General features: G+C 32.2%; 1 protein-coding gene and 1 pseudogene across 1 annotated transcript; one reads left to right on the top strand and one right to left on the bottom strand.

Annotated features, from left to right (window-relative positions):
* The first annotated feature begins 6,250 nt into the window (after window positions 1-6,250).
* LOC131954606 (uncharacterized) lies at window positions 6,251-6,658 on the top strand (annotated as a pseudogene).
* Window positions 6,659-7,385: 727 nt separating this feature from the next.
* LOC131954603 (uncharacterized) lies at window positions 7,386-14,443 on the bottom strand. The gene is made up of 8 exons (XM_059318379.1): window positions 14,357-14,443; window positions 13,797-13,954; window positions 11,803-11,974; window positions 10,478-10,546; window positions 9,861-10,004; window positions 9,052-9,085; window positions 8,311-8,351; window positions 7,386-7,879 (listed from the first exon to the last, which is right to left on the bottom strand). Exons 1-8 carry the CDS (start codon window positions 14,415-14,417, stop codon window positions 7,677-7,679), a joined length of 882 nt encoding a protein of 293 aa, XP_059174362.1. The 5' UTR covers window positions 14,418-14,443; the 3' UTR covers window positions 7,386-7,676.
* Window positions 14,444-17,149: the final 2,706 nt, after the last annotated feature.

Raw genomic sequence — 17,149 nt, 5'->3', positions numbered from 1 at the left:
CTTTTTTTACGAGATTCTATTCTATTATAAAAAGTTTAAGTAATTAAAAATGGATAACAAATATTGTCTATGTCCTGAGTTGCCATCCCTCGTAATTTTATATTAGAATATTCGAGAAAGTTTAGGGGAGATCACTCCCGGTTTAATACATGATGTAATATATTTTTGTAAGTCATCTATTAAGAGAAGTAATTCCACAAAGGGATGTAATTTAATTTTTAAACAAAATTATAGTTTGTGTGAATGTTAAAACATTTAGTTTGACTTCGTTCTTTGCACGTTACGTCAATAAAAATGATACGCAGTAAAAATAATTTTTTTAAATGCCCAATAATAAGTTTAAGTTTTTTTAGACATTCAGTTAGATTTTAGAACAAAAATAACAGTTCAATAGTCATCAAGTCGAGTTTATTTACTCCAAGCTTGCCATCCAAAAGGAATAAAATTAGAGATTTTGGCAAACCTTTACGTTTTACATCTTTCCTGAACGGAAAATAAAACTTGGTTTTGCTGCTAAGTCTGTTAGGCCTGTAAACAGCATTATTTGAGTGCTCGTTCAGTTATGTGAATGAAATTGCATATGTAAGTATTACATCAAATTTGAATATCTGTATCATTCTTTTAGTGATTTGCAGTAGCCGGAAGTGGTAATAACTTTACTTCCGGTTTCTAAAAAGCCAACAATTAGAGTGTAAGTAAAGTAACCGATATTTCATACGTAAAGTAAAGTAGCAATTACTCTTACGGAAATAGTCATACAATCAATTACTTACATGATCAATTTCATCCACCTACTTTTAAATGGAACTCAAGTTATTGGCATTTCAGAAAGTTGATAGAAAAATACCAATTTATACATCGTCCTCATCCCAAAGCATTCCTAAAAAGTTGTTGTATTCTGACACACACAAACTAGTGTAAACATTTAAGATCTGTAAAAATCTCGATTTCGATTTTTTTTGCGCAATTACAATACTTCCGTTATACTTCGTATAAAAAAGTAAAAAGGAAAAATGCTTTTTATATTCCAAGTTGAGATACATACAAATCTCGATTTCAATTTTTGCGCAATCACAACACTTCATCTATAGCCTACTTAGTATAGAAGAAAGAAAAAAATATGCATATTCCCTGTCTCTGTTAATCTAAATCATAATTACACTTAAACCTAAACCTAAACGTAAATATAAAACTTAATTCGAACCTAAACTTGAACGTAAATTTTAACCTAAATTTGAACCCCAATTTGAACCCTAATTTAAACACAAATGTGTACCTAAATTTGAGCCTAAACCTAAATATAAACCTACACATAAATGTGTTGTAATTGTGTTTTGTTTGTGTTGTATTTGTGTTGTGTTTGTGTTGTGTTTGTTTTGTGTTTGTGTTGTGTTTGTGTTTGTGTTGTGTTTGTTTTGTATTTGTTTTGTGGTGTGTTTGTGTTGTGTTTGTGTTGTGCTGTGTTTGTGTTTTGTTTTGTTTTGTTCTGTTCCCAAGTTGGTACATTTTGAAAAGATTCACAGTGGTGGAGCACAGGTATGCGGCTAGTATATATATATATATATATATATATATATATATATATATATATATATATATATATATATATATATATATATATATATATATATATATATAAAGAAAAGTGGTCAGGTGCCCGATGGGGTACTTCCCTGCGATGTTGGCGCCTCAAATTACACAGGATCCTACCTTTGGTCAATAGAACACGAGGGCCAGTACTGGTTGGTCGAAAAGTCCACGGAGGGGGTCAAAACCGACCTCGACTGCTGGCGCCTTATATGGGCTATATTTCGAAATAACCTTTTGCCGAACGACACACCCTTTGATATTTTACGAGGTGGTAGGTGAAAGCCAAGGGGTGTCATAAAAAACTCGGCATATCTGGGAAAACGTCGTAAAGTTGTCAAAACTGACCAGTCGTATTTCCCTATACAATCTTTGTATTTTTTGGGAAAAACGGAGGGTCATTGCAACACGGATTTTAGGGCACTTACCGTCTTTACATCTGGCTATTGTTTTGCATGCTTCTAGGTAAATGGTTAGGCCATACGAAAAAAACTATCGTTTTGACTCAAAGCCCTCAACGAGGGCTAAATACTGACCGCGAGTAAAATTCCCCTTATATTAGCTATATTACGAAAAAGAAACTTTTGCAGAACGAACCCCACTTTTTTGTAGGGTGGTAGAAGAACGCCTAGTGGTGTCACAAATAAACTTGGCATATCTGGGAAAACTTTGTAAAGTTGTCCAAACTGACCAGTTGTATTTTCCAATATAATCTTTTTTTTTTTGGAAAAACGGAGGGTCATTGCAACACGGATTTTATGGCACTTACCGTTGTACATCTGGCTCATTTGTTGCATAGGTCTGGGTAAATGAATTGACATTATGGATAAACTTTTGGTCATTCTCTACTCGAACGGCGATGGCTAACATGTGACGACGAGTGAAATGTGTATATATATGAGTCATAAAAAAAATTCCCACGTAGGAACTCTTTGAAAACTCTTGGGATTGTATATCGGCCCTTGGGGGTCAGAAAAAATAGTGGCACCCTCGGGAAAACCCCGGAAAAATGTTTTAACTGACCAGAGACCATATTTCGTGACATAAATATAGCACGGTTTTTGTAAAAATAAATAAATACAAATATCTGGACGCACACACCCATTCATAACTCCTGAGTTCGTAGAAATACCCGCGGGGGTCACTATAAGATAGGCGTTATCTTCGGGAAAACTTCGAAAGGCCTTTAGAACTGACCGGTCCGAAACCCACCATATAAACTTTGATAATTTGGTAAAAAAACGATGACTATTTTCAAAAGAGTGTTTTGGAACTGTGGCTCTGTACATCTGGCTCATTTTGTTCCATAAACTTGGGTAGATGAATCGTATCTCTAGTTTAAGAGTGTACTTTTGGTGCGCGCGTGCCATGATAATATACGAGTTTGGCATTTGGCATTTGGTTTGTTGGTACATGCGGTAAGTGCGTTTCTGGAAATGTTTTGTGTACGCAGCGTGCAACATCTGCGCCTATTATCTTAAAAATGTTGCCATGCAAATTTCTTTGTTCAAAAAACTGCGAGTGATTTCTCGAGCCTGGTCGGTTTTCTGTTGGCTGTAACTTTCACAAAGACATAGTTTGGTAGCTACGTTTTTAAATTGGTGAATCACCAAATTGTTCTCAAATAAGAGCAGTTTTGGATTGAATGCGTTTTTACCATATAAAATTGGAAAATATTATTTTTTTAAATTCAAATTAAAAAGTATATTTTGATTACATTTATTAATTAGAAAAATGTGGGTCTACGAAAAATTCTCGAAAGACACTTGCTTGTATGCCGTTAACCCTAAGGCCGATTCCCCAAATGGACACTTGCCCGAATGCGACAAAAGCTTGAAAGCCACTTAACTGAAATTATCTTTGTGGAAATCATCCGGATTCCGAAAAATATATATAGCAAATGTTAATATATCAATTGAAATACCAATTGTTTATGTTTCGTAACATTTCATAATATAAATTATGAGTAAAAAAAACAAGCCAATGTTACTCTTTCGAACTTGATAGTCCATGGTGCAGATAACGTAGACTTGACGTGTATCTGTGATGTCGGCATATGCAGGGATATTGTAGCGAGAATTTTGCCCAACCTCCTCAACTTTCTACTAACACGAGTCAGGAAAACTTACTAACATTCTGTTATCCAAATAATTTTTTTTCTTAATTTATGTTTATCTTTTCTGACATTTTTGAATAATTAACTTTATACAGTAAGCCCTCCTACCCTAAAATATGAAGTCATATTGTAGACTCTACATATGTCATGTAAATTATATAACCGTCTGTGCATCTTTTAACTGTACTTATGAGTTTCTAGACTAGATGGATAAACTGAAATATGACAACACTAACATTTCTTTAAAATATAAAAACCGGTTTGTTTCGTTTCAACATAAATAACGAAAACAATTTTTACTATTCTGTTCGGGGTCTTGTTACTACATAAGCTCAACTATTATTTTACCAATTAACTGCTACCATTAAACACGTTTTTTGCCCAACTGACTTCTACTACTAACGCAATTTTCAAACTATTTTATTTAAACAGTTTTCTTCACTGCGTCATTTATTATTATTACTTAATCCTTTATGATGAGTTTTTAAGTTAATAATGTTGACATAACATTCGTTTTAATAGGTTTTTTATTAGCTTTTGCAAAATGTATCTTTAAAGTGACAATATTTTAATTTATTTATGGCTTTGGGATATGGTTACAACGTTTGCTAAATTATTGTTCTTCATTGTTTCTTTGTCCTTTTTTGCGTTGATTTTCCACTGTATGTATCGTTATGTTATTTAACCAATGTTGTTATAATTAAAATTTCAAAAAAATCCAACCCGAGTGTTGAGACTGAACAAATACCTTCTATTGTGTACACAGTCTAATTGACACTCTTAATACCTAAACGGCTTCAAAAAGTGTTTTATGTAAAATTGACATTATAATTAACATTATAATTAATTATTTAGAAAATAAGACGTTTTTATTTATTTATTGGCACCCATCCCTGTTTACACTATGTCTGCTAAAAGTACCCTATAAAACTTAATGACCGATAGTATAATGTTATATTTTATTTATTACTTGCAATTGTAATTTTTTTTTACAAAACCGACAAGTAAAATTGTAGATATTTCTAATGCAAATATCTAAAAAGTTATTTAACACCGTTTACGGGCTAAACTGTTTTTATCACTATACAGTTTGGTGTGACCCAGACGTAGGAATAAAGAAACATGTTTAAAAATGCACGGTGGGAAAAAAATAAGTAAGACACATCCTAAATCTGCCTTGGAAGGAGCGTCCGTTTATATATATACAGATACGCGAAATTTTGAGCGTCGTTTATTTGTAAACAAAGCATTTTATGTTTTAAAAAGACAAGATAAACGCTATGTAAAGCAAAAAATAAAGTTAGTCTTGGACATGCAATCCATTTTTTTACTCGACTTACATCCATCCCATAATTTTTTATCGCATCCCAGATAAAAAAAAAAGCACAGCAACCTCCCTGAGCCTCCATGAGAAGGTTGATGTGTGTTTTTTTAAATTTCTTAATTGTTTCTTCAAGGTTTTAGTTTTGTAATTTCGAATAGAGTCATGACGGTTGGCATGACATAAACGATTTGAAAACCACGATCCTGGCTAGACGGGTTGAAGGACAACCCCAGCGTTGTATTAACTCAACTTTCAGTTGTGGCGTTCATGAATGCTATCGGCAATGCTATCTAACCAGCCTGTGTATATTTCAGTCATCTCTCCATGTTGGTGTGAGTGACCTTGCCCCCCCCCCAAACTGCTTGGCTACTGCGCTCTATTACCCCCTCTCCACACCTGGACTAAACCGACAAAAAATATCTAGCGAAACACTTCAACTACCTCCACATGTATATTTCAAGTCCCCCACCCCCATCCTCAATCAAGCAGAGAAAATTATCTGAATGAATCCCGCTAAAATTACCTGAATGAACCCTGCTGAGCTTATCTGAATGAAACCTATGAAAATTATCTGAATGAAACATGTTAAAATTACCTGTTCGCTCTATTACGAGCCCTTTAACAATGTTAAACACAGGAAACGTACTGTGCTGTCGGCATGTACGTTAATCATAGTATTTTTTAAAAGAATGTAGTTGTAGCTGTTAAGAATGTTGAGTTTCAAATACTTTTTTATCCCCCCCCTCACCGGAAGTTTTAAGCGCATCCCTTCTCCCTTCTCCTCCCACCCTCCTAACATTCCTAAAGAAAAAAATTCTTAAAGGAACTCTGTTTTTGTCAACCGCACCTAAAGACCCCAAGGGAGCGGTTTCTTAGAATAAAAGTTTAAAAGTGCAAAAAAACAAGACGTTTTCATAGAACAATACAAATTTAGAGGGGAGTAAGTTTACATAAACATTCTGATATTTTTGGAAACATGAAGCGTTGGGATGGCACTTCCGAGAAAGGTGTGGTTGTACCGTCTGCTGCATGATAATATTCTTAAAATATTTATATAACAGGTGTTTTTTTTTCTTCTTGACAACATGATAATAAACTACCACTTCCGGTTTCTGAAAGCCACTGAAATCATGGAAGAAATAATTAAATAATGTTACGCTTAAAGGACGGTGTAGACACTTACACCTTCACACATGAATGCAGACAAAACCGCAAAAATCTCGTTCTTTGTCGTGGAAGGAACAACAGCGTTTCTGTCGTCGTCCGCTGAAAACCACACAATTTTACAATGCCTGGAACAAAGGATGATGTTGCTGACTAGTCAGAAACAAAAGAGACCACAGAGCCAATTGTAGCAAAACAGTTGAAGATGTGAAAGGCAAAGCTGATGAGGCTGATGCTGAAGTGGAAGAACAAACAGAAGAAAACACAAAAACAGAAGATTCAGAAGAAAATACAAATGAAAATTCTAGCTCAGAAGAGACAGAATCAACAACAGAAGAAACAACAGCAGAAAAGCGATCAGTAGATGAAAAAGAAAGTGAAGATGCAGAAGATGAAAGTCCGAAGAAAAAGGCAAAGACAGACTCGAATCATCGAATGGCACCACAGAAACAACTGAATCTGCTTAGTTCTATTATATATATATTTTTCCTGTTCATTTTGAATTTAATCACAAACTTGTAAAAATGTGTTTATCATAATGTTCTGGAGAAAACTGAGATATTTATAGTCAGGTTGTACACCTCATCATGATTCTCATCATTTGTACTGTTCTTGTAATTAATATCTTAATGTATTAAAAAAAATGCAGACAAAACCATTTGGAAAACTGAGTTTTTCTAATTATGGGAGGTGTGAAAGTTCGATATTTATTTTTTTTTAAATTCATTTCTATTTTGTGCAAGACAGTCCACCCCCCCCCTCTTTACAAAAAGCTAAAGATATATGGTTGTGAATCATTGTCGCTGCCTATGCCGTTAGAACACTAGTATACTAGACCCAGCCTTTTTGCTGCTTAGATCTAAGCCCGCCCTAACACAACCTTTTCTGTATATTTTTTAAAAGATGAATATGCAGTACATAAAACATGAAAATACATCTATAGAGCAGCATGCTATATGTTTATTTTTTTTAACACAACTACATGAAAAATATATAGATTGCTATAGACTATAGACAATAGAAATATGTAAGCATTTGTATAATGTTCAATTAACTGCAGAATATTTCAAGCAGAGTTAAGCTCCAAAAATAATAGTTTGATGGTATACATTTAATATATATATATATATATATATATATATATATATATATATATATATATATATATATAATATTAAAACTGGAGGTGTAAATTTAAATGAAAAGGGCAATACATTAAAGGTAGCACGCAACATGAAAAGTAGAAAAAAAAGAACACACAAATGCAAAAATATAGAACTACATTGCTCAGGGTTGTTGTCAGATAATGACTGATGTTTTATATACCAAATTCAAAGTAAACAAGTTGCATCATTACAACAGGGGGTGCAACTCTTATATTATTAAAGCGCTTGACTGCACTGGCTTTTCTCATTTGTATTTGTATACACTAAATGTGTATTAAAGGATCTTGATGACGTGTAGAAGTGCCTTTATTTCCCAAAACTACATTTCCTGGTCATCGTACGGCTCTTCCTGCTCTGGATCTGTACTAGCGTACACATGATCAATGACGTCATAGTGGTCAACAACGTCGATGTACATTTCATCCACGCGCATTGGCTTGCCATCCCCTCCGATAGTCAGATCAGTGAAGCCGCGTCTTATGTTGTTGTAGTGACCGGAATCTTTGTTTCCAGAATCGTTAACTGTATTTGTGAATACATAAACGCATATTTGTATATGTATATATATATATATATATATATATATATATATATATATATATACATATATATATATATATATATATATATATATATATATATGTATATATATATATATATATATATATATATATATATATATATATATATATATATATATATATATATATATATATATATATATATATATAAAGAGAGAGAGAGAGGCGTCAGTATTGCGTGTGATGAGATCGTTTAATTTCAAAGCATTTAATATCATTTTGTAAAATTCATGCAAATATAAGCTAATGTTAAAACTACAAATAAGTTTGGTACACTACTGTAACCTAATACTTGTGTCGCCTTCGTTGCGTGATTATAAAAAAAAATTAAATTACGAATTATTACAATGATAAATAAAAGTAAAACCGTACTCATAACGTATCTTTCTGCATCGGGATCGCCAATAAATTCGCTGAAAAAAAAAATACTTTCAACAGCTATTCAGTAACAAAAAGTAAATATTATTATGTTAAGCAGTTTGAATTAAGGACCAAAAAACTTTTTTTAAATACATTTAATTATTTAAAAAAAAAGACAAATCTTATTTATAACTTACGATTTGCTATTAAATAGTAGTATGTTCATTTTTAAAATATTAAATTATCTATATCTTCACAATATTCAAACATTGCTTATTATAACTCATTAGGCTTCTCTATATAAACAATATATTTCATAAATAGTTTATAAGTGCACGTCAACATAGCATTTAATATTTTGCACTCTATAACTTATTTTACAATAAAACTTTTGTAAATTAGACATTCTCACAAGCTTTTGCATAAGTAACATTAGCTACAAATCAAATAAACACGTTTGGAAATTTTCGATTATAAATTGCATGCTCAAAACGGTTTCATTGTACGGTGATTTACAATTGTAATATCTACACTTTTATTTGAATGTATATATATATATATATATATATATAATATAGAGATTGAAAAAGGTTTTCTTTTATTTAATTAACGTTCATAAAAAGTTAAAGTAATCTCAATTTTTCCTATATAAAAACAAATGTTTGTTCTACAAAAATTTAAATACACAATTCCCACATTTTGTTATAAAGGAAACTTAACACAAATGTAGTGAAAGAACGTTTTAATACTTACGTTTGTTTAATGCTTAAACTCGGCTTGCATATGACTGAAATTTAAATATACAGATATATATATAATTATATATATATATATATATATATATATATATATATATATATATATATATATATATATATATATATATATATATATATATATATATATATATATATATATATATTTATATATATATATAATTATTTATTTATCTTTCATGACGTGCTAGCGCAAGTACAATTAAAATTGCAGTCTCGTTATGTCTGTCGGTATAGAGCTTCAAGAATTGGAATCCACACAAGAACCCCATCTAAAGGGTTGGGAATGGGGAGGGAATTATGCGAGGCTTCAGACCCAAAATCAGCCAACTGGTTTCGTTGAATTACCTTTCTTGATCTATACGATGTCAAGAGTAACTTTTTTTGGTGTATACGATTACAAGTTTTCTATCTTAAAATATAAGATTACATAATTTTCCTTTCTTGACCTATTCTATTACCAACGCCACATGTCTTGGTCTATAAGATTTATAAGCTACCCTTCTTGATTTATACAATAACAAGAGTTGCCTTTCCTGATCCATACAATTTCAAGAGTTATCTTTCTTGATCTATACATTTACAATAGTAACCTCTCTTGGTCTATAGTCTATACGATTACAAGTTACCTATTTTGATCTACAAGATTACAAGAGTTACCTCTCCTATTTTTACTATTAATATTTACGAGTTATCTTTCTTAATCTATACAATTACAAGTGTAACCTTTCTTGTTCTATACGATTACAAGTTACCTATTTTGATCTACAAGATTACAAGAGTTACCTCTCCTGATCAACATCCAGATCGCGAATGGAGCTGTGGTTAACACAACACTGGCGACGACAATATAGATAATTTCCGGAAGTCTGACTTGTATGGCCTCGGTTGCCACAGTTGAAGCAGTTTTTGACTCTGCGCTATATGCATCTAGACAACATAAAACTGTGTGTGTAATTTGAGATTTGTTGACGAATGTAGATATAAACTGAGTAACACACAATGAAAGTTTATAAATGGAGGCTAGGACTTAGCGTAAGACCATCATACAAAGTTACGTACCTTTAATATGTATTTATACAAGTAGGCCTATTTAAGTTCTACCGTTGTCTAGAAATAGATGTGAGTTTATTCGATATCATAGTTTTAATTAGCGATTTTATCAAAGTAGATCTATAGTCGATGATTACTAAACTTTTTTTTAAATTTACGATCTTTTTGTGAATTTTTTTTAAACATTTTTCTTTATCGACACATTCAAACGATTTTTTGTTTAAAGGAAAGTAAAGTTAGCTACGATATTGTTTTTTTTATAATGGTGAAGTTTTCTTTTTAACTTATTATAAAAGAACGTTGGGTTGTATATGTACATTGTGAACGTAAGAACAATTAAAATTACTTACATTTAGCTGCAACTGGTGAGGTCTGTTGTGAACTAGACATCAAGCTCGACGGTTGTTTCGTTTGTTGGGCTTAATTTAACATAGAATAAATGTAAATGGTTTCTCTGTGATATCTCAATCGTACATATCGTTTTATTTCTTTTTACAAAATTAAAGAAATTTAGTTATTTTTATTGAGATCATACTTTGTCGTTTATAAAAGTGATGCCTGCATCTACATAAGCTTTTAAAAATTGATGCGTTGTGTAGTGACTGAGGAAATAGATTTTTAAAAATATAACACACTGCGGGGGCGACTAGGGATATAGACATGATTTTTTAAAATTTTCGATTACTTAAACTTTTTAAAATAGAATCTCGTAGAAGAAACGTTGCACACCCAAGTGAACGCAAAACAAAATGTGTATAATAGTGCGGAATATTATTAGTACTTTATAAATTTACATGCGTTTTTTGAGTAATCGGAAATATCAAATTACTACTTTCGGTTAACGGAAATAACTCAAACTTTGTCAAAAGGCAGATAATTAGATCATTTATTTACATTTGAAATTTCATTTATCTATCTGAAAAAGTATTCAAAATATAGGCTTTAAAAAAAATGAAAGTAGAAAAAAATTCAACTTCCATTTTTTGGAAATCGCTCAAAAGTTGATACGAATATACGATTTTGACATAATACTTATATATGAAATTTCATCAACCTAGCTGTACTCAAGTTATCGTGTTTACAGACACACAAAAAGACACACACACACACACATACATACGGACAAGATTGCAAAACTATGTTTTTCCTACTAAGGGAGGTAAAAATGTCGAGATTTGGAAAAATCGCGTTTTTTTTTTTTTTTTTGCACGATTACAAGACTTTCTCTAAACTTTGTATATACGAGAAAGTAAAAAAAAAGCAATTCATTAATCCCCTTGGTATAAACTCTGACGCTAAAAAATAAACATCGAGAAATATGTCATAATTCGTTGTATACAACAATGAATACCCTCGACTCTTAAACTGAGAGTCTCGAGTTCGAATCTCAGTCAGGACTTGAGTAGGCAGGATGTCCCTTAGTCCACCTAGCTTTGATGGGTACCAGTGTGAATATAGGGAAAATAAAAACAACTAGGCATAGTGCTGACGACACCAACTCTTCATGTACCTGAATAATCAAACATTTTAACTCTACTTCATCTGTCAAGTAAATCATTTAGTCTGACGGATAACATTTTTTTAAACAACATAACTAAAATTAAGAATCTATTTTCATTAAGAAAATAATTATTTTATCAGACTTAATTTCTTATAAAAAAACAAGTTATCTTACCGCACATCTTATCAGTCGTTTCGCTATTCAACGACAGTCGCAGTCCCACTTTGTTCTTTAGATCAGTCGATTTAATGGCAAGAGTGATCTCACTTGAGTTGCGAGATACACACATACAGGCCTGCTTGTTGTACCGTTTGCACGTATTGTTCACAATAGGAACAATGCAGAACTGTGATCAGTATAGTTATTACTAAATGTAGAGTAATCAAATATCGAAATCACACACACACACACACACACACACACACACACACACACACACACACACACACACTTCTTGATTTATACGTTTTATAAATTCTTTTACATAATCTACAATTGCACACACACATATTATATATATATATATATATATATATATATATATATATATATATATATATATATAATTTATAAGAGTTTTATATATTCTTTTACATAATCTATGATTGCAAATACACTTATATATATATATATATATATATATATATATATATATATATATATATATATATATATACTAGAAAAATGGCCCGTTGAGAAAGGATACAATGGGCGCTAGGTTGATAGTGCTGTCTCATTTACCTAAACTAAAACCAAAATCACCAGCACAACCTAAATTTTAACCGGAAACGAAAAGTGTCATTGAAAATGGATTTCTAGCCAGAATCAGCAATATAACCGGAATTAAGCTTGATCTGCGCGTAGTTACTGCATATTGATTTTAAACATAGTGAAAGTCATATCACTGAACCTTGCACCTAATCTTTAAAACACGACGTAGGTCGCATTTATGGGGGGAGGGGAGGGGCTCCGACCCACGCACCCTCACCCTTCACACCATAAAGCACGTCTACTGTCCCATGCAACGAAATATACTCGTTATAGAAAAAAATATTTTTACCTGTATTCCCCCACTTCTAAACAATTCGGTCCACCCTCACCGCCGAAAATTTCAAGAACCCCCCCCCCCCTCTGGAGAGGAATAACTCTGAAAGAAACACTGGTCGCATTTGTAGCTCATATAAACTAAAGGTAGAGCCTACTTCTATAATATAGACCTGTTTCCTACTTTTGGCCGGTTGATTTTACTCACGCAGCAATCTTCGTTTCAGGCTTTTTTTTTCGGGGGTGGGGCACTAGATTTTTTGCAGGGGCGAATAAATTTCGACGTGTCGGGGGAGGATGACACTGGTAAAAGTATAAATCTTCTATATTAATTATAGTACGCTGTTTTCGGGGAAGGGGGGGGGGGGAAGGGTAAAGGGCTTAGCCCCTACCAGAAGCGAAACTCTTGACGCAAAACACTTTTTAACATTAGACACATAATTTTTATTATGAAGTAGCGATGACGTCATTTCTTTGGGGGGGGGGGGGTCGGCATAGACTTTCAACCGGTGGTGGGGCTTCGTCCCAACCCGATGAGATGCATAAAAGAAACACTTCACGCAAAACACTTTAACGTTTAGACACATTAATGAAGCCGTAATGTCTGTGTTTTTATTAAAGAGTATCGATGACGTCATTTCTTTTGAGGGGGGGGGGGGGGCGGCATAAATTTATTATTTTTTTATTTTATTGGTTACTCTAGAATAAATGACGTCATATTATTATGTGCACTCTCCCGGCTTCCGACTATTTCATACTATATGCTTAATGTGACGTCATGTTTCGTTTTCGTTTTGCTATGAATTTTTTTTATTTTGCTTGTGTTTTCACTACAGGATTCTTGTCAGATAGATAGATAGATAAATAAATAGATAGATAGATACATACATAGACAGACAGCGAAACTACTAATATGTATATATATATAATATATATATATATATATATATATATATATATATATATATATATATATATATATATATATATATATATATATATATATATATAATTGAGTGTGTATTCATTTGAATTTTAATAAACCTAAAGGGGCTCTCGGGATTAAATAAACGACATAAATTATATCAGTAAACAAAGTATTGTTTTAAGTAATATAAGCTTACATTTCTAAAGTCGCCCGTTTCTGTCTTGGTTAAAATGTTAACATTTACGTCCTTGACTTGTTGACTGGTTGCCGTGGCTACGGTGACCAATGCATCAGACACGTTTTCGTATGACGTGTAGCACCACGTGTCCTCCAGTTGGAAATCTAATCCTGAAACTTGATTCGTTTTAACAAAATATATTCACTAGCTTATAGGTGGAACAATCGATGCGTATTTTGGAAGAAATCGGCTTAAAAGTAATGTTAATTAAAAATATATAAAAATAAAAGATGTTTGGTAGTTGACACTTTTTGATAAAATCTTTACAAATAAGTAGTTAAATTAATTAAAACTTACTTTTGTTTACATTAACCTTTGCATTTAATTATAACATATATTTTATAGATTTTTGTTCTTTCTAATAATCTCAATTAGTTTAACAAAAATCTTAATTCTCCAATGTATACATATTAAATAACATTAATTTAAAATTGTTTCCCTAAGTCTTACAATTGTATGTATCTGTATTGAAACCTATCCTTAAGTATGTTTAAATAAAACGTCTAATATGAACTTACCATGACCAAAATTAAGATATAACTCTATTAATACCAAAGCGATGTGAAGTTTGCGTATCATGATGCAGACGTTTAATCATATAATTCATCAAGTGACGCAATTTAAGGAGTGTTTCTTCTTTTAAACCATAAGGAGGGGAAGTAGATTTCTATTATCTTTGACATCTGATCAGTGAATGGCTTAAGACATACAACCAGGTAAACGACTATTATTGTTTGTTTTTTGCATTTTGTCATCTTGTTTAATTAACAACGTAATTTATGTATATATATATATATATATATATATATATATATATATATATATATATATATATATATATAATATATATAAATATATATATATATATATATACATATATATATATATATATATATATCAATATATATATATAAATATATATATATATATACATATATGATAAGATATAAATATATATTTATATATACATATTTGTTTAAATATAAATAAATAAATAAGTAAATAAATATATATATATATATATATATATTTATATATTTATATATATATATATATTTATATATATATATATATATATATATATATATATATTATAATATATATATATATATATATAAATATATATATATATATATATATATACATATATATATATATATATATATATATATATATATATATATATATATATATATATATATATATATATATATATATACTAGCGTACCCGTCGCCGCGCGTTGCCCTGGGAATAGAAGAAAGTCCGACGAAATATATAAGAAGGGTTTCATCCATGCATTACCAATACTATATTCTTGTGACCTTGTTTTCTAAAAGTGAGTTATTTAAATGTCAACAATGCATACAATGTCAACAATGCATACGCTTGGATCATAAATCTTTGACACGGGTTTACCTACACTACCGCATGAAAATCGGGAGTGTACATTAATCAATCACCGAAAAAATTAGGTAGAACACACTTAGGTGACCGCCCATGTGTCAAGGTCATAGAGTGGCGCTCTCAAGCGCTCCCCCCCCCCCCGATTACACTACCGCATAGGCGCCGAGTACGACCCCCGGCTCCTTAAAACTAACAGGCGCCATCGTGCCAAATAGCATCCTGTTAACGATGAAGCAGATTGCGTCATTCGCTAAAGTGACACAAAAGAACAGTATGTTTTCTTTAATACGTAATAAAATATTTGACGTGTTTTAAACAACAGTGTGAATGATGCAATATGTTAGTGTTTCTACTGGTCTATTATTAGATGCTCGATCTCAATTTGTCTAAAAATAGATTCTAATTGCATCATTCGCAATGTGACGAAACTGTTTGGATTTTTTTACGGACAAAAAGAAACATCCCAGTTAAAAATCTAACCTTAGTTTATTTTTCTGATTATTAGAATAAAACGTATTACATGGCCCTTTAGGGGTCGAAATTGAAATTTGTGTGTGCCGCCAAATAGCACTCTACCAGGGCGCCGGCGGACACGCCTGATTCAATTTAGTGAGCGTTTTGTAACGCCCCATCCTATGCATTGTCAATCACAATGTTTAGACTGAATGTAGTTGCCATAGCGGGAAAGACCAGGGCGCCAAATCGCATCCTGCTGGGGGGCCGCCCATGCAAAATGAAATCCTCCCTCCCTCCCCTCCCTCCCTCCCACCACCATCCACCAACCCCCCACCTCCCACCTTAGAAAGCTTCTCGGGACTATTCACCAACTCGGATAATCTGTATTAAACCGCAATTGTCTTTTTAATTTTATATACCGTATATAGAGAAAAATCGCAACATCCCGTGGCGCCGCTCTTGCGAAATAAAAAAAGACTGTTTTACAGAAATCTAACCAGAAGTGTTCTAATTAACTCCCCAAAGTTTGTTGGCTATCGGATGAACGATATCAAACCGCAGTTGACTTTAATTTTTATATACCGTATATAGAAAAAATAGCACCCTCCCGTGGCGCCACCCTTGCAAAATTTAAAAAAAAAAGATTTTTACTAGAACCCTTCCCTGGAGTGTTCTAATCAACTCCCCAAAGTTTGATGCCTATCGGGATGAACGCTGTCAAACAAAAAAACGACTATTATTTTTATATACGTACATAGTGAAAAATCGCACCCTCCCGTGGCGCCGTCTTTGTGAAATTAAAAAATGATTTTTTTTTTTTTACAGAACCCTTCCCCAGAGTGTTCTTATGAACTCACCAAAGTTTGATGGTGATCGGATGAACGGTGTCAAACCAAAATCGACTTTTATTTTTATATACCGTACATAGTGAAAAATCGCACACTCCTGTGGCGCCGCAATTGCGAAATTAAAAATGATTTTTATTGCAGAACCCTTCCATAGAGTATTCTATTGAACTCCCCAAACTTTCATGCCTATCGGCTGAACGGTGTCACTGCAATTCACTTTTATTATTTTTATATACCGTATATAGAGGAAAATTGCACCCTCCCGTGTATGTTTGACTTTAAGTGTTAAAAAAATAATGTTAAGCTCCAACCTACGCCTCTATTGATAGTGACTCACAAAGTGGCCATGACATGAGATTATAGACCCTTACAAGATGTTTTAACTGATAGTTTTTCATCTACTCGACATTTAGATCATCGAGTCTCTAGCGATGAATCGTGTACAATTTATCTAATCATTCATCTGCACAACTATGCCTTATTTCCGGGTTAAATGATTTCATTGTCGTTAATATTTATTTTTAGATTATTAGTAATAACATTTACAAGTCCTTCAATGTATAACCCTATAGTCATTTATTAGATAACCTTTCAGGGTTAGT

Source organism: Physella acuta, unplaced genomic scaffold, assembly GCF_028476545.2.
Source record: "Physella acuta isolate Inbredline_101_S28 unplaced genomic scaffold, ASM2847654v3 ptg001015l, whole genome shotgun sequence".
NCBI classification, from domain to species: domain Eukaryota; kingdom Metazoa; phylum Mollusca; class Gastropoda; family Physidae; genus Physella; species Physella acuta.
This window is presented reverse-complemented; position numbering and strand designations above follow the sequence as displayed.